Here is a 19,123-nt window from a genome sequence, read left to right as displayed (position 1 = left end):
CAGCACGCTAACATATGTATCTGAAAACATTATAGGTTAGAAATAAGCCACGTGGGGGTGCCCGTTGACCTGTTGTGGATGTATAGCAGAGCTACATCCCATAGACTGAAGGGATGAGACACTCTGATTGGCTCAGAAGCACACAGGCTCAAAATAAAATGACCGAAAAAGCCATTTCACACTGACTTTAATGTGTATTTGTAAACAACATTCATAACAGGATGTCATGCTGCATACAAGAACGCTCGTCCCAAAACACTCCCCCGGTCAAATCCGGTGACCTTGGAACAGTCGCCACCAGGTATTCCTAAACGTAACTTCAGTAAAACTAAACCTAACCTTATTCCTAAACTTAGTACAACTATGCCTTAAACCTAAACGTAACCTCAGTAAAACGATATGCCCTAAACCTAACCTAATTCCTAAACAAATTCTCAGTAAAACTATGCCTAAATCTAACCATATTCCGAACCGTAACCTCAGTAAAACTATGCCTAAACCCGACCTTATTCCTATAACCTTAACCTCGGAAAAACAAATACAATAATAAAAAACAAAGGGGGGTCGAGTGTGTTTTGTGGAGAGCATTCCGGATGGCATAATGTTACCGACCTGACTGCAACACCCGCGCACTGTGGGTTCTCTCCTCCAGCATAATGTTACCGACCTGACTGCAACACCCGTGCACTGTGGGTTCTCTCCTCCAGCATAATGTTACCGACCTGACTGCAACACCCGCGCACTGTGGGTTCTCTCCTCCAGCATAATGTTACCGACCTGACTGCAACACCCGCGCACTGTGGGTTCTCTCCTCCAGCATAATGTTACCGACCTGACTGCAACACCCGCGCACTGTGGGTTCTCTCCTCCAGCATAATGTTACCTAACCGACCTGACTGCAACACCCGTGCACTGTGGGTTCTCTCCTCCAGCATAATGTTACCGACCTGACTGCAACACCCGCGCACTGTGGGTTCTCTCCTCCAGCATAATGTTACCGACCTGACTGCAACACCCGTGCACTGTGGGTTCTCTCCTCCAGCATAATGTTACCGACCTGACTGCAACACCTGTGCACTGTGGGTTCTCTCCTCCAGCATAATGTTACCGACCTGACTGCAACACCCGTGCACTGTGGGTTCTCTCCTCCAGCATAATGTTACCAACCTGACTGCAACACCCGTGCACTGTGGGTTCTCTCCTCCAGCATAATGTTACCGACCTGACTGCAACACCTGCGCACTGTGGGTTCTCTCCTCCAGCAGTCTAATGTTACCGACCTGACTGCAACACCCGTGCACTGTGGGTTCTCTCCTCCAGCAGTCTAATGTTAGTGACCTGACTGCAACACCCGCGCACTGTGGGTTCTCTCCTCCAGCACAATGTTACCGACCTGACTGCAACACCCGTGCACTGTGGGTTCTCTCCTCCAGCATAATGTTACCGACCTGACTGCAACACCCGCGCACTGTGGGTTCTCTCCTCCAGCAGTCGGCGGTAGCGCTTGACCCCCAGCCAGCCATGCACGTACGCCTGGACCATGACGATGCGGTCAGTGTTCCGTTTCACCATGAGATTTAGATGTTCTATGTGGTAATACTTCAGGAACACCTGAGGAGACGACCGCCACAGAGAACAACTATTTCACAAAACATTTGCATTTCTTAGGCAGCTATAGTGATCGATCAGCAGTCACCAGAAATAAGTGAAAAATGCATTAATCCATTTTCACCCTGAGGCCTATTTTAAAAAACACCTTCTAAATCCTATTCTACGTTTTCTGAAAGACTTAAAATAAAATCATAAATCATCATCAAAACATCTTATATCCGCCTGATTCTAATATATCGTCTCCGTCAGGTGGAAACTCCCATGTCCAAAATTGTTACTTTTCAGGATTCAAATTCAAAAGCACTAAAGAAGATCCACAAGCTATATGATACTTTTGTGTGATGCTGTAGTATGATCAAGTAGAGCATTCATTTACAAAGATTCTGCCCGACAGCAACGATATCTAAAATGACACAAATGCTTTCTCAGATTGAAAGGTACGTATAACAACATCCATCCAGGTCTGAATGGGCTAATTAAACTAATAAACCCATATTTGAGTGCATCATAAAGGGACATACTTTGGTCTTCCCCATGGCCCAGTTCTCCAGCCTGGACTTCTCCAGAATAGCAGCACACGTCTCTGGACTCACGGCTGGCTCTTCATGGGCCCGGAAAGCCAAGATGTAGTACCTGGATGTGATCCATTGAATACTTATACCAGACACTTAAACCATTTTCTTACTTTACTTTATTTCTTTATTTAGACGGGACACCGAATGTGACCCGTTTTCAGCAGATAGAGTCCTGCTGACCTCTTGATGAAGTTATTGAACATGATGCGGTGAGAGTAGCCCTGCCGCCGGATCTTGGCCGTCTCCAGGACTCCGGTGTAGCGCAGCTGAACCAGAACCTTCTCTCGGTCAAACTTGTTGGCGTGCCGGTCGTTGTTGGGCTTGATGCAGCGCACAAACTGGGGCTGTCCCGCCACCATCTTGGACAGCAGGTCCATCAGAGAGTACTGAAAAGACAGACAAGAACATAGATCACACTGCGGGGACCGTAATGCTGTTGAAAGTGCAATGATTGGATGTGTAATTGTAACAGTGTTTGTTATATAATCACAAAATCAAAGTAAGTAACCAGAAACTAAACCAGTGAGTGCATTCATTATTAAATTTAACTGAGGAACAGAGTCAAACAGAATGTAATGCATCAACTCCTACAATTCCAAGAGCCTGTCAGGGTGGGGGGGAAGCCAGTTCAAATGTTGTTGTTTATTTTGGAAGTGTCTCTGCCTGAAAAGGTTGAGAACCACTGAACTAAACGATAACAAAACGGACGCTGGTTTGGCACAGCGGTAAAGTGCCTGCCCACCAACACGGAGGTATAGTGGGTTCGAATCCACCGCGTTGCACTCGGCTTTGACGGGTGTCTATGTGAATACAATTGGCCCGTGTTCGGGTAGGGAAGCCGGACGGGAGGGTGATATTGGTCATTGAACGTACTCCTACGGGCTGGAGTGGTCGGCGGGTGGAGGAGGACAAAGGCCTCCCTGAGGTGGGTCCTCACTGCCAGGTGAGTCAGTAGGATACAACAGCAGTGACAACACAGCATGTGTGGGGAGGAATTAATTGGCATAACTACTACATTGGGACAAAAAGGGGGTAAAACAATAAGGGCCTTTCTCGGCCCCACCCCTCTCCCATTTGTTTATATTGTGTTTAGGATCCAAGATGGCTGCAGCACCAGGAGGGGGTGGGGCGGAGGTGAGCGGGTGGGGTCAACATACTCTATGCCCTCACTGAGCTGCATTCAAGACACTTGCCTTGTGTCTGACATCTGACTTGTGTCTGAACACAGCTTTGATGGATGTGTTCTGCCCCTCTGCCCCCCTCCCCCCCATCAAACCAAATGTTTGGTCAAACCATCTGGCCTTCCATTGGAAATGCATTTGTTGCGGCCAATAAACACAGACACAAGACAAACGCAGGACAGGTGTCTTGAATGTGTGAACGCAGCCCAGTAAGGGCATAGGTCGACCCCACCCGCTCACCTCCGCCCCAGCACCAGGAGGGGTCCTGGTGCTGGGGCCATCTTGGATACTTAACACAATATAAACAAATAGGAGAGGGAGAAAGGCCCTTATTATTGGCTACTCAAAAAATAAGTATTAAACCGACAACTACAGCAAGGAAACATGCACTTACTCTGAAGTAGGAAGCTACGGTCTGTGTCCTCATGTTGGTGGTTGCTCTGGGGTGTGAGGAGGACTCTCCGGGATCACCCTGATGGACAAACAAACAAACACTTACCCTGGTCATAAATCACTAGAAACATTAGTTATGTTGGAGTTACACCATGCACGACTCAAGCTGGTCCGGGGCATCTCAGGAGCTGGTATGTGAAGAAGAAGGAAGGCACAGGTCATGGCCTGATGAAGATGTATTGAAACGTCACGTTATCTGCCTGCACATTGTTATTAAAAAAGGCTTTCATTGTCCATTGTCTGAGTTTGCTCCAGTGCCTTCCTTCGTCTATCATTAGTTCAATTGGATTGTTATGGGGATACTATATATATACTGTATATGTATATATATATCAAATATATCAGATCTAAAAGATCATAGCGTGTTACTTTGTGCTGCGCTATGAGCTTGTAGATCTGACATTTTTGAAAAAATCTTGACAATTTGTGCCAAAACAAACAAAATACTATATTTTGGTGAAGGAAATGTGGTATTTCTGTGCTATTGAGACCGCCTCTCATGTATTTTCCCAGATGGCCTATTGGGCTTAGTATATACACACACTATACTGTATCTATAAATCTAAAAATGACCCAGGATTGAACAGGTTAAATCACCATCATTGGTACTTTGTCATGAACAGGCAAGGATTTGTTCACAGGGCTGAGCATTAATTTCCAAGTAGGCTGCAAAAGAGATGTATGAAAAGGCATAAATGACAAGAGTGTGCCAAATCAAGAGGATAATTGCAACTTGTTCAGATACATTAGGCTACTTCAAATTGTCTCAACAAATTAGTACCGAAGATCTGTGACATGTTTGAAATACTGGCAGAGCAAACTATAATATAAAGGGGAAATTAATTAATTGTGCAAATGTTTGCTAATATTGGTCATACATACCGTAGGTAATATTAATCGTGACATTGCATATACAGTATATCATGGTACAACAAACATTTAGCAAACTATACAATACAGCACACAGCAACCAGCACTGAAATCAACTAAATCAAACAGCTAAACTAGCTGTTTAAAATACAGTTATACCGACAAAGTGAATTCTTAAAAACAAATCCTTTGATGGGCTTATAATTTCTCAGGCAACATTAAAAAATATGCAGATTAATGCTAATATATTCATGAACTCGTAAAAAATAAGTCAGCTTATATCTATTGTCAGTTGCTCTTAGGGTACAAATTCTTAAGTCATAAACTTGTCATCCCAGTGGGATGTGTGCAGTGACAATTTAGCTAAATCACAGCGCTCTCACATACTCAAGTTTAAAGAAAGACGCGCATCAATATTGACAACTAGGAGAAACATATGTTTGGGTTAACATCTTATGTTGATTCCAAAACATAATGGAGAATTCACTCTTTTTTAATCATTCACTGAGGTTCCCAAACTGGGGTGAATTATTTTGGGGTTCCCTAGATGATAAGCTTAATAATTAACATAGTTTTTTCACTCAACAGTAAACAAACAGACATACAGTATACGTGTATACAGGCCTTACAGGGTATCCTGCACATTTCAAAAAATGTGACAATCGATGGACTCTTAAGACATTTTTTCAGTGTCAATTGATGTAATCCTGGGCGCTACACTTCCTCTGCCAACCTGGGGATGGCAGTGGACTGACCTCATGCTTCCTTCTATGCATGAGGATTCCAAGCTGCTTCTTTTCACCTGACCGGACGTATGTTTTCCTGGCCGGATGTAGGGCGTGGAAGGAACACGTTATTCCAACCAGTTCCTTTCCCCTCCATCAGGCCAGGGGGAGGTAGTTTAGAGACCAGGATTACTGCATGTTTTTTGTGATAGCACCTACCCTAGGGGCCCTAGGCTAGGGCACACGTGGAGAACATGCAGACTCCACACAGAAAGGCCCTTTCGCCAATCACGCCTCCACTGATGACGTGGAGGAGAGAACACCCCCAGCGCCCACAGCGTCCCCAGCGGGAATCGAATACAGGACCTTCTAGCTGTGAGGTGACAGCACTACAGACTGTGCCACCGTGCCCCCTTATAAATAAATATATAATAAATATTTACAGTAGGAGTTGAACGTTCAGTAGGGGGTGCACGCGCGCCTCAAAATACGCGTGCACGTGGACGCGGAAAATTGGCTTTTACTTTCCCTCTCCACACAAACTGACACAGGCAATTAACCAGGATAAGGCCACGCATATTTATTAGGCCTAATCTGTTTTGATTAAAATTATTATTATTTTCCCCCTCCTGTCCGAGGGGGGGCTGTGCCTGGGGGGAGGGGGTGCTCCAGCCCCCCCAACACCCCTATTTCCCTCAGCCATGTAGTACACGCGTACACCAACATACACAAGACTGTGTGCATGCTCTATCACAGAACACTGAATGACTATATTGAACACAAACCATACAGGTATGCCTAGCTTTAATACCACATTTATTCAAACACAAAGTACTGAGAACAATGGAAACTAATATGTACAATATAATGTATCCTTTACCTCAGTGAGTGACAAAGAAGTGTATAACCCCAACTTTGGGGTTAAGGCACGGGGAAGAGAGAGAAAGAGAGAAAGGATGAAAGGGGAAATGTAAAAAAAAAAAAGAAAGTATTGCAAATGGTCAATAAGGTAACCATTTTAACGTATTGTGTGATCACCCCGGACAGTTTTTAACGATTGGTCACCATAACCAAGGTTTGAATCTAACATGGTTAAAATGGAGTTTGAAGTTTGTATAGGAAGGGGGTGTGTCTGATATAATTAATGTAAAATATCTGGGGTATATCACAAAAGGCTGAATAGACGTTGAAATGACCCCAGACAAGTTGGAAAGTGAAGTATCCCTTTAAAAGAGATAGAGAAACCCGTAGCACTTTTAAACGGCAAACCTGTAGAAGAGTGCTGACATTACCTTGGTCATGTTGATGGTGCGTGTCGGTGTACGTGTGGAGTGGCGCAGGGTGTTCACACCTTTGCCCTTGGTGTGGGCAAGGTTGCCTGTGAAACAAACACAAAAGATCATGTATGAGAACTGGCATTAGGCGATAGTTAGCACAATCATACACCAATCAAGAAAATTAAGAAATCAAGAGAAAGACAAATAAAAGCCAATCTGTAAACAAATTCCCAAACACTTTCTAATGGCTTTTCTTTGTTTGTTCTAATTAAGCTAATGTATTATGTAGTCATGGTCAGGTGTTTTAAATGGTAAATGGTGCATTTATATAGCGCCTTTATCCAAGGCGCTTTACATAGATTGTGCATTACATTCACCCATTCACACAAACATTCATACACCGATTGCGGCGGAAGCCATGCAAGGTACCAACTAGCATGCCCCCCCTCCCCCCTTAGTGTGCTGTCCAAATGAACACAGCGAGCGCTCGCTAACCCACCTCACCCACTCACTGGTGACAGTATTGGGAGGAAAGGGCAAGTTATGTTTTAACCATACATTATATTATTATGCAACAAGTCCAGATTTGAATCATGCAGGGACATTTGGAGATTGATGGAAATGGAACCATTGATGTTGTTTTTAGGTGCTCTGAGGAAAAGGGGCAGGCGTCCTTCCACCGTACCTGTTTTGGTGAGAGGATGGGTGACCAGCTTCTGAATGAGGGTGTTTTCCGACGACCTCAGCAGGAGAACAATGTCAGCCGGCAGGGTGTCTCTATTCTTGGCCAGGAAGCCTGCAGCATTGTAAATCACCTGAGAGGAGCCACAAATATTCATATTTGAGTACAGCAAATTCACAAGTATATAAAGCAGTATATTATAGTAGTATACATCTGCTGCCATGCTTTTCAATGGAAATAACTAAAATTATAAACTTGCACAAAACACATTATCCACTTTTTTACGTGATAAATGGCAATAAAGGTAATTCTGATGGACACTATTAATAATAATTAGACATATCAGGCTGCAGGGGGGCACTAACAGATAACTGAACCGACACATACTGTACTGTATCATAGCTTTGTATTTACCTTTCCAGCATAATGTTGAATGCCAAAACCAAGATCTACCCGCTTTGGCCTCCAGAAATGTTTGGTCTTGAGGTTATCTTCAAACTTGTCTACAGAAAGAAAAGTATTATGAATGAGGACAATCATGTTTTATCTATAAAATGAGTGACGATGGAAACTACACAATCTTAGTTGTGAAATGTGTTCCTAAAAATAAATCAGTCACACTTCCTATGAAGCGGCAGCCTGTGTCTATAATGCATTATAAACACACTTATACGCTACCACTGTATATAATCATAGTCACATTCACCATTCATGTACTCATAATACGTTATACTCATAACAATAATCACAACACCTTACAAAGTATATTATACTGACTCATGAGGTCAAGTATAAAGTAATAAAATGAGGAAAAGAATTGCGTTAAATAAATAAATATCCAGTCTCTGCTGGATGGAAACCTATTACAGGTGGGGGAGTCCGAGTCAAGACCGTGTGTGGGAGGGGGTCGAGTCCGACGGGGGGAAGAGACAGAGTCGAGACCAGTTAAAGAAAACACTGTATAGCTGTCTATAAGCGCCAGACAGCTCTCTTATCATGTTAATCTGAATGGGCTCATAATATGGGTATAATAAATTAATTTCATTGCAATATAGTGACTCGTGACTCGAGTGGACTCCTGGGTTAAGGGTCCAGAGTCCCTTGGTCCGAAACCGAGTTAAGTCCAACTTAAATTAAGGGCGAGCCGAGACGAGACCCAGTAAATTAAAATGTGCACCCGAGACCGGACTCGAGACGAGTCAAGGACTCGAGTACAACAACGCTACATTTCAAGGGTTGAAGGACTTGCCTACGAGGGTCTGGTCAGTGGCCTGTGGGAAGCGGCTCTCCTCGTCCAGCAGAGAGAGCATGCCCATGGGCTTCTGGAGGAACATGTCCAGGAGGGGCCGGTTGTCCTCGTACTCGATCATGCGAGCGTCCACCTCCTCGTTGAGGTACTCCTCCTGGCAGGGCATAGAGGAGACAGTGACAGGGTGAGGTACTGGCAGGGCATAGAGGAGACAGTGACAGGGTGAGGTACTGGCAGGGCATAGAGGAGACAGTGACAGGGTGAGGTACTGGCAGGGCATAGAGGAGACAGTGACAGGGTGAGGTACTGGCAGGGCATAGAGGAGACAGTGACAGGGTGAGGTACTGGCAGGGCATAGAGGAGACAGTGACAGGGTGAGGTACTGGCAGGGCATAGAGGAGACAGTGACAGGGTGAGGTACTGGCAGGGCATAGAGGAGACAGTGACAGGGTGAGGTACTGGCAGGGCATAGAGGAGACAGTGACAGGGTGAGGTACTGGCAGGGCATAGAGGAGACAGTGACAGGGTGAGGTACTGGCAGGGCATAGAGGAGACAGTGACAGGGTGAGGTACTGGCAGGGCATAGAGGAGACAGTGACAGGGTGAGGTACTGGCAGGGCATAGAGGAGACAGTGACAGGGTGAGGTACTGGCAGGGCATAGAGGAGACAGTGACAGGGTGAGGTACTGGCAGGGCATAGAGGAGACAGTGACAGGGTGAGGTACTGGCAGGGCATAGAGGAGACAGTGACAGGGTGAGGTACTCCTCCTGGCAGGGCATAGAGGAGACAGTGACAGGGTGAGGTACTCCTCCTGGCAGGGCATAGAGGAGACAGTGACAGGGTGAGGTACTGGCAGGGCATAGAGGCAGATTGGTGATTGTAAAGCGAGAGGACTTCACAGCAAGCAGCTGACAGCTTTGCTCTTTAAGCCTGTGAAAGTGTTTCTCATAATTATCTAGGAAATCTATTTCCACTTAAACCCCAGCATCCATACTGTGCAAGGAAAGGTACATTCAGGCTCTATAACCCTGCTAATGAGAGCAGATGAAACATTAAGTGCAGAATTTGTTTACATCTGAGAACTTAAGTGTCCACAATGAAATTAACGATTAATAACGCGTAATTATTTATTTATTTTTATAAACAAAAATCTGTTATCCATCCACATAAATGTTGCCTCATTCAGGCTAATGATAACAGATACCATTACCACCAATAACGCAGGCACACTTTGGTAGGCACTAGGCCTGTACTCAATATAGCATTCAGCTCACCTGCAGTAGGCCTAAGCTAGCTGGTATCCTAGCTGGTATCCTCTAAATGTAGTTACTATGGGCAGGGTTTGGATGACAATATAACCTTTGCAACAGATTTTCTTTATGTATGTATATTTGTCTGCCAGGGGGTCTCCTCCCAGTCGGACGTGCCTCGAGGACCTCCCCCTCCTAACCAGATGCCCGAACCTAAGCTGGCTCCTTTCCAGGCGAAGAAGCAGCGACTCTACTCCGTCTCGCCTGACTGAACTTCTCACCCTATCTCTAAGGGAGATGCCAGCCAGACACCCGTCGAAGAAAACTATTTTGTCCGATTGTATTCGCAACCTTTATTCTTTCGGTAATGACCCACACTTCATAACCATAGGTGAGAGTAGGAACGAAGATTGCTCGGCAGACAGAGAGCTTTTCCTTCTGGCAATACTTCTGGCAATACTGTTCATTATGTTGATTAATCCGATCGCATGGGGATGACCGATTCTAAATGCACCTACTATGAGTCAGCAACATTAAGTCATAGATCTATACTGCCAAAAACAAAACCCAATGGCCAATGGCTTTCAGACTGCCAAAATGAGTTTAACGAGTTTATGGGGTTTTTATTGTTGCGTTCTCTCGGTTGCGATCGGAAATAAAATATTTTTCTGATGTGCTTAATTTTTTTTAATAAAAAACATGATTTGTCACAGAAGCACGTATATTGTTGCAAAGATGATATCAGAGAAACTTTTCAATAAAGATTCATATCATTGAGAGACTACAGATTCAGATTATTCTATTCATGACCATTTTGCAATTTGCACACAGTTGGTCTGGGGAGCCACGCTATATTATATGATATTTCTATTTCACACAGTTGAGTTGGATTATTACCTCGGGGTGATCCTTTTGATGGATATCAAAACACTTCCGTGCACATTACAAGCCCCCTCAGGCACCGCTGCATACGTTGCATCGCAGGACAAACTATATTTCTGGGCCCACTGCCAACAGCGCCCCAGAGTGAGATTAGCTCCTGTGCTAACCGTCTCCGATTCCTAATTGACCCTTGTTGGGGGATGATTTATGGCGCCTCTATCTCCATGGGGATACCAAATCATTTAACATTAGCAAACTGTTCTCATAGCCCTTGGGGCAGAAACACCCCCACGAGACCCTTCATGGAGAATACATGCGTGTACACCCCAATCTCCCGTAAATAAAGACGCTGACATTATTCACCCCTTGCCGGCCCTGAGCCATAAAGTGACAGGTCATTGGTTCTCAAAGTGAGGTCCGCGGGCACGCAGGGGTCCTTGGGAGGTGCCAGGGGGTCCCCAGCAAAATGTGTTCATTTAGTGTCACAATCATTTAAAGTGTTAATTGTTAGCTTGTCTGCTATTGATCTGCTATTTTCAAATAGCTAAAGCAGGGCTGAAGTGGTTAATTAAAACCTCTTAAACCCCAGGGGGGTCCAGGAGGGAAAATCAATCAAAAATATCGGAGTTGGAACCTGAGACCTTGACCAGCCCCATTTACCCACTGAGAGCTGTTCATGAGGTGGACAGCCGCTGCCGGGGGCTTAAGAGGTTTTAATGTATGCTTTGTAATAATAATCAAAATCTATGAAGTAACTAGTAACAAACATTTTAAAATTATTCTAGGGGAGAAAAAGTATAAAATTTGCCTCTGAGATCTATAGTGGAGTAGAAATTGTAACTAAATACAGTACTTGATTTAGATTATTCTAATCAGTGGTTTTCAACCAGTGGTCCTTGAGGGGGTTCCAGGTGGTTACCAACTAAATGATGGAGAGTTGGACCGTTATTGTTATAACCAAAATGGACCCTAATGGGTCTGCATTACTTAATTTACAATCAGTCTACTCAATAGTCTACACCAGGGGTTCTCAACTTTTTTGGCTGGGGTCCCCCGGAAATGCTTTGGCCATGTGTCGCGATTGTGATTTTGATCAACATTTGCCTGTTATCTGTCCTACTGTACCAACATCAATACTGTACATCATGGCATTGTGTACAATTCCTTATCCAACGACAACAACATATTATAGGTTTTGGCCTGGGTCTGAGAGGCTAAATCTCATCAAATGGTGGTCCGTGGCTGAAATGGTGAATAAATAATGGACCTTGACATGTAAAAGGTTGAAAAGCACTGATTTAGATGATTTTAATGCATGGTGGGCCATGTTGTCTGTGGTGGCCAGTATATTGCACTGTACCTGCTCCCATGCAAATATGTGTTGGTTGAAGTAGAACTGGATCTGCTCGTTGGCTATGTTGATGCAGAGCTGCTCAAAGGAGTTCTTCTTGAAATTCTCAAAGCCAAAGATGTCCAGGATGCCGATGTTCAGTTCCTTGTCGTCCTCTCTGGTGGAGGAGAGGAGAAGAAGGACCAATGTTGATTTTTACAGCAAATGTTGATTGAGTTTTAGTCATAGCCTTCAATGCAATTATTGTGTGTTGTAGTCATATTTTAGTCACCTGAAATATTTTTCAGGTGACTAAAATATGTTTTAGTCACATTCAATATCTTCCCTAGAGGTTTACTTTGTGTGACTTTGACGATATGCTTTTGCTGTTTCTTTTCTTTATTATACACTTTTCATCTGTATGACATGTTTAATGTATCCTATGAATGGACAAATGTTCCCTGAGAATGCCACTTCTCAAGCTCCTGTGAATCTAATTTTAAATTAAAGTGAAAAACAAACAAACAAACAAACATCTCACCCTAGCTGGCCGTCGGGCCGCAGCAGGGAGTTGATGCGGTTGACGATCCAGTTGAAGAGGCGTCCGTAGAGGGCCTTGCTCATGGCGTCCCGCACCTTAGTGTTGATTTTGACAGGACATTTTGATTTAGTTCTTTTGAAAAAAATGTAATTTTGTTTGAGTCATATTTTCTATAATATCTGAATGTTTTAGTAATTTGAAAAGTTGTATAGTTTTGTCTCGTTGTGAGCTGCTATTTTCAGAGCGTAACACCCACGTGCATGCCAAACATACAATGACTTGTCTTTTAGTCACATTTTGATTTGTTGACGAAATTGTCAATATATTATAGTCTTAATTGGTCTTAGTCATCATAGTTTATGAAGTTTTCGTCCGTGAAAAAAAATGTGGTCGACGGATATTTCCGGTCGACTAGTTTTAGCCTCTTACCTCGGCTGCCTTCTCCACGGTGTTGGGCCTGACGATGGTCTCCCCCCGAGCCACCACGCAGTGGGAGGTCAGAGCCTCCTGGAGCTCCTCAGAGCGGATGCACAGCAGGGACGCCGCTGGAGCAACATAAAGAAATAAACAGGTGCATAAATCACTGCTATTAAACACCCTTAAACATCTGTGTGTTGGTTAAAACAATATTGAACCAATGGATGGTAGTAAAAAGTGCTTTGGACGAAATCTCTTAACTCCATTGTTGGACCCTCAAACTGTCTGCTATATAAAGCAGTTAACTCGAAAATAGAAGTTAATAGTTAAATAGAAATAATAATTTCTTTCATTAGATGGAAGAATTTACATTTTGGAGTTAGGTGGTTGCTCCCAGACAGCAGAAATATTCATGTGTCATCGATGATGAATGTGTGGCCGTTACTCATTGTGCGCTCAGTGTATTACGGATCAACATAAACAAAGCAATATGTATTAGCCGTCGTCTTTGGACAAACAGGCCAGAAATGATTCCATTATTCATGAAAAAGAGATAACGGAGGCTAGTTTTCGCCGGTCAGCAAAAGCCCTGAGTCGTCTGGTCCAGAAATTTCTCATCCATCACATCAAGCAGATAACAGCCATCTAGACAGCTCTGTAGAACTGCCTTTTGCTGCCAAGACTATTTATTTTTATTTTAATATTGTTTCGGCAGAAATCCGCAAATGGTAGAATAAAAGTGTGGTGTGTGTGTATGAGTGTGTGTGAGTGTGAGTGTGAGTGTGAGTGTGTGTGTGTGTGTGTGTGTGTGTGTCCTTATAAGGGCCCATATGTCACACCGTTCTCCAGGACAGAGCTGTCGGAGATGTCGCTCTTGTCGGTCTGATGTTCCGTAGCGACCGGAGTGAATTCTATGTCTCCTATGTTGAGGACGGCTGCCAGGGTGCCGTACACACTGCCCAGTTCCTGTGTGGGACAGAAGGATATTATTATAAGAAAGCTACTGTATATACGGCAGTGGTTTTCAAACCATTATTTATTCGGCATTTGAGCCACGGACCACCGATATGGGTGTTTACCGATGATACTAATTAAGGCTCTGTTCCATTTAGTGTGCAGTGGTTCTCAAATTTTATAATTTCAAGGACCAGAGCCTTAATTAGTATCAGCGGTAACACCTGTGAGGGAAGTAGGGAAGGGGCCCAAGTTCTTTCTAAAATGGCGTGTGTGCATAGAGCCCATTGATGACATTTAGCCTCTCTGACCCAAGATGTACAATTTTGTTGTCGTTGGATAAGATTTTGTCCACAATTCCATGGTATGTTGATGTTGCAAATTAGGAGAAATAACAGACAAACATTTATGAAAATAACATTCTCAAATTGTGTAGACTGTAAATTAAGTAATGTTAAAAATATATATAATAAAGAGCTGATAACGGTCCATTTGGGTTAAAGGGCCACTTCATACCTTTTGCAACCAGATCTGATTTTAATGATGTCTAGGAAACACATTTTTTTTAATGTATTTTTAGATATTTTAGTTTTTCTAAGGCCTGATTGATGACTCATATGGCATTGGTCTCACTTCCTTCCTGGACTACATGCTGGACTCCCCCTCTCCACAAGGAGGGGCAGTGCACCAAAGCATTATGGTCACTGCAGGAATTCAGCAATACAACATATTTTATTTAGAATTATATTATATATTATATTATATACACGGCCAAATCACGATGCATTGCCGCGTCGATTATTTTTGACACCACTAATGTTGAAGTTATCCGTCTAGAAGGATAATATCCCCAAACTCTCCACAGTTGGTGCATGTAACAGTTGCACACTGTACTGATTTCATAAACTGCCCTCCTACCCAAGTACAACATAACACATACTATACATCATAGACTGTCCTCCAAGTCTCTGACAATGTGTGCTGACATCATCACGCTGTTTCACCCACACAACAACCCTGGCAACGCTGGCTACAGTACTGCAGTGGTGATTTATAAGGACATAAATACTATGCAGTATCTGCCCGTTCAATTGCTGTTATCATCCTGCTACATGTAATGTCGTGTCGTATTTTGTATTGTGCCCGAGAATGTCACTCGGCTAATGAAAGCTGGCAAGCTCTATATTGGGTCTTCAATGGGGGGTCTGGGACAGACAGACAGACAGTTTTTGACATGCAGGATTTAGCTAATCAAATTTCACCCACAAGTTAATTTTAATATTATGGGTACATTTGTTGTCCTTCTAATCAATTAAATTGTATTTTTCCAGTTTTTCATGTGTTTATGAGGTGACAGTACTTCATTAGACACCCTGGAGTCGTTTTTATGTGCAATGGTGTATCAACTTTCTATTTAGGGTTTCTTCCTGGAGGCTGAACCCTTTGAACAGTCAAACGTGCCAATGAAAAAAACTGTGACATCACACTATCAGCCCCTCCCCCTTTATCATACAACTACAGCTGTTGTATGATAAAGATGGGTGGATCACCACCCATCACCACCCAGGCCAACCAGGCCTACTTAATGAACTGGTGGGGGTGCCCACATAAAAACGACATTTTTACAAATACTGTACACTTTTTTGAAAGAAATCTTCCTCCTATATAACATAATACCTGATGATCATGTTTTAGGGTGGGAAAAAATCGCGGGACTCCATCTTTGAATCACCACCGTCCAGTTGCACACTTAAGATGTGCTTTCGGCAATTTAAATAACACCAAGTTGGATATTAGGAGTCAGCTCCAGCAGCAGTGCTACAGTAAGTGGTTCATTTTAGGATAAGTGCTATTGATGTGCATGCAGGTCCCAAAGGCAATGTGTTCTCTGGGCTCCACTAGCCTCCAAGATTTGGTTAACAGGCTTCATGTTCCCGTAAGTATATCGTAACAGCAAGCCGCCATGCATTCATGGCGGTCTTTAAACTTTTTGACTCATTGACTGCCATTAGTAGCCACATACTATTTCTATCCAGTATATGATATGGTAAACACTGAAAACATCAACTTAAGTCCTTAGCGGTGGGCTTGGGCCATGGCTCAGTGGTCCAGGCACCTTATTGGCTGGTAATCCAGTCTGGCAGTGTGCCGTGGCTTCGACTCCCGATCCCAACGGCCTTTACTGCATGTCTTCCCCCCCCCCCCCCATCTCTCTCCCCATTTCCTGTCAGCCTACTGTCTGTCCCTCCATAAAAAATATAAAATAAAGGCGAAAGCCACAAAAAATTAAAAAAAAATCACACCCGTGTGAACCGAGTGGTGCAACACCCCCCCCCCCCCTCTCTCTCTCATTAGCAGGCAGCAGTGCTACAGCACCCCTACTGGTACATACTGGTGCTCATTAATGTCACATAGGTGCATGACCAACACATAGGTGCATGACCAACACGGACATTGCTGGTTGTAGGAGTGGTTGCACCACTCAAAAATTTAAATTAACGGCCCACTTGATGATCATACAGCGTCACACAAAAGTATAGCAAAAGTATCAGATCAACATTGTCAAGCGTCTACTCTACACGAACACAATCGGGCCGTGTTCAGGGGAGGGAAGCCGGGCGGGGTGGGTGACGAATGACAACTGTCATTGCACGCAATGCTACAGGCTGGGGCGGCACCTCTCAGGAGGGCGGGAGGAGTAGGACGAAGGTCCAGGGCAGTGTTGTTTTTGGCAGCAAATTTTGATTTTAGTTTTAGTCCTGAAGTCTCTTGAATAGTTTTCATTTAGTTTTAGTCACAATTTAGTCACCTGGAATGTTTTAGTGTTTAGTGTAGTTTTAGTCGACTAAATATCATATGAGTTTAGTCGACTCAATCTACAGTTGATTTAGTCGACTAAAATGTATTTTGGCGGGCCTTGATGACTGTTTTGACTGTTTTTGACTGTTTGACTGTGACTGTTTTTACACTAGCCGATCTACAAGCTCGCGACACGTTGTGAGCTTGTAGATTGGCTATTTTCAGCATGCAACCAAGTATAAAAATGACTTCTACTGGATCTCTTGTCCACTATAGTCCCTTCCTATCATTTTAATCTAGTTTGTATTTGTTGACGAAATTGACAGTATATTTAGTCTATAGTTTTAGTCATAATGGCTTAGTTAGAATTTAGTTTCCATTTAGTTTTCGTCAGTGAAAAAAGGTAGTCGACGAATATTTTTCGTCTTTTTAGTCGACGATATCAACACTGCCAGTGGGGGCTCCTCACTGGCAGGTGAGCCAGTAGGATACGACAGCACTGAGGAAACAAATGGCATAACGACTAAATTGGGGGTAAAAAGAAACATTTTTGATGTTTTTGTATTTTAATCCTGAAAAGTAACATAACATAATATAACGTGCATAAATGTAAGTGTGCACAATGCACATACTGCTTTGTGCTCTATATCTACAGAGAGACCTCTTTTAGCTTCTCGACCAGTAATTAAATGCTGTGTTGTTGGGGTTGGGTTACCTCCAGGGTAAATCCGATGACTTTGAAACACTGCTCCACTGCATCAAACTGCTCCTTGTAGAAGGCGTTGCTCACAATGTCAGGCCCTAATTTAATGTGCTCATTGCACAGATACCTGCAGGACAAAATAAGAAAAACACGAACAAGGTCAAGTTGTGTGTGGTCTCTGGAAGTGTAGCGAGTGAGTTTGATACACGAGGAGGGAAATAACAGCATTTCAGAGGAAGGTTAAAAGAACGTCAAACCCACTTAGGAGTTTTGCTGTCCGAGAGCTTGTAGTGGGCGAGTTTTTTCCTGTCCGCCAGGCCGGCGTAGATGTAGTAGAAGATGTGGAAGTTCTTCTCTCCACTGTAAAGACACAGAAATAATTAATTATTCGTGTGTGTGTGTGTGTGTGTGTGTGTGTGTGTGCGTGCACAATAATTAGTGTGTGTGATGCAATAATTAGCACCCGACCTAATCTGTTGTGCAGATTTTGGTTTATCGTCCCAAAAGGGGGACTGCCCATGAGTCAGCTTCGTGCTCACACATTTCTTTCAACGTGCTCGCCATGTGATCAGAAATATTAACTACTAGAGATACATTTTTTCTCTTCCCGATACCGACTCCGATACCCATAACTTGCGTACTGATCCAATACCATTGCGTAATTAAAAAATCCCATCACCCGTGTGAGGTGAGGGGCACTCTTATCATCATACATCATCTCTGTCTGGCCAATCACAACTTGTGTCCTCACTTTTGTCTTATTTACACACTTGTCTTCAATGTTTGTGTTTACACAGACCCTCAAAGCTGGACATAGGATGGGCTAGCGCACCTCAAAAATAAAATGAGCAGCTACAAGTTAGTACAATTATAATGTAAATAGTACCGTAAAACAGTATAAAACAGTAGTGCAATATCAACTGAAGCATTCAAAATATGACTGAATGAAATGCCATCCATTCCCCCGACTCCCTGGTTCTCCCCTCACCTACGTCAGCTGAAAGCTGAAGGTCGCCAGTTGGAGCGGCTATCCCGCAAAACCGGACTCACTGTTCACAAACAAATGTATGCCCACATCCTCCAATACAAAGATGCCCTCCCCTCAGCTAAATCTCAATATTTCACAGGTAAAATTACTGCTGGTACTGGGAACACCAGGGCCCTGTTTTCAGTGGTCAACAACTCACCCCCCCCCCCCCCCCCCCCTCTGTACCTCTCTCCTGCTTCGAACTCCCCTCTGCCGCTGATTCATCCAAACTCATCCGGAATTCCAAGCCATCCACCTGCCAACTTGACCCCCTGCCATCCTCCTTGGTTATAGCCTCCCTCCCCTCTCTGCTGCCCCTGATAACTGCCATCATTCACTCCTCCCTCATCTCTGGTTCTGTCCCTTCATCTCTCAAATCCGCTGCTGTTACACCATTACTCAAAAAAAACCAACATCTTCAATAACCTCCGTTTTACGTCCCATCTCCAACCTGCCATTCCTCGCTAAAATCCTGGAAAAAGCAGTAGCATTCCCTTCAATATTGTGTGAAGAATATTCCCTGAGTCTACGTCCACAATTTCCAGCCATCAGTCAGCTTCGACAAGTCTGGTCTACGCCAATATAAAAAAGAAAAA

General features: G+C 43.7%; 1 protein-coding gene across 1 annotated transcript in view; it reads right to left on the bottom strand.

Moving 5' to 3' along the window:
* Nucleotides 1-18,155, bottom strand: part of myo3a (myosin IIIA) — a gene marked incomplete at both ends in the record, with an annotated part of 36,029 nt that extends 17,874 nt beyond the window's left edge. Inside the window, 20 exons of the mRNA XM_080793767.1 lie at nucleotides 1,449-1,611; nucleotides 2,133-2,244; nucleotides 2,367-2,572; nucleotides 2,929-3,122; nucleotides 3,608-3,656; nucleotides 3,762-3,839; nucleotides 6,708-6,793; nucleotides 7,378-7,507; nucleotides 7,789-7,877; nucleotides 7,996-8,019; nucleotides 8,624-9,435; nucleotides 10,772-10,881; nucleotides 12,117-12,264; nucleotides 12,628-12,722; nucleotides 13,057-13,172; nucleotides 13,884-14,010; nucleotides 17,267-17,296; nucleotides 17,513-17,627; nucleotides 17,762-17,860; nucleotides 18,142-18,155. Coding sequence (XP_080649893.1) covers nucleotides 1,449-1,611; nucleotides 2,133-2,244; nucleotides 2,367-2,572; nucleotides 2,929-3,122; nucleotides 3,608-3,656; nucleotides 3,762-3,839; nucleotides 6,708-6,793; nucleotides 7,378-7,507; nucleotides 7,789-7,877; nucleotides 7,996-8,019; nucleotides 8,624-9,435; nucleotides 10,772-10,881; nucleotides 12,117-12,264; nucleotides 12,628-12,722; nucleotides 13,057-13,172; nucleotides 13,884-14,010; nucleotides 17,267-17,296; nucleotides 17,513-17,627; nucleotides 17,762-17,860; nucleotides 18,142-18,155 — 2,797 coding nt within the window. The remainder of the gene's footprint in view (nucleotides 1-1,448; nucleotides 1,612-2,132; nucleotides 2,245-2,366; nucleotides 2,573-2,928; nucleotides 3,123-3,607; nucleotides 3,657-3,761; nucleotides 3,840-6,707; nucleotides 6,794-7,377; nucleotides 7,508-7,788; nucleotides 7,878-7,995; nucleotides 8,020-8,623; nucleotides 9,436-10,771; nucleotides 10,882-12,116; nucleotides 12,265-12,627; nucleotides 12,723-13,056; nucleotides 13,173-13,883; nucleotides 14,011-17,266; nucleotides 17,297-17,512; nucleotides 17,628-17,761; nucleotides 17,861-18,141) is intronic.
* Between the last annotated feature and the right edge of the window lie 968 nt (nucleotides 18,156-19,123).

Source organism: Protomyctophum bolini (genome assembly GCF_963924005.1).
Source record: "Protomyctophum bolini genome assembly, chromosome: 21".
In the NCBI taxonomy this organism is placed as follows: Eukaryota; Metazoa; Chordata; class Actinopteri; order Myctophiformes; family Myctophidae; genus Protomyctophum; species Protomyctophum bolini.
Note: the sequence above shows the minus strand (reverse complement) of the source record. Positions and strands in the feature narration are given on the sequence as shown.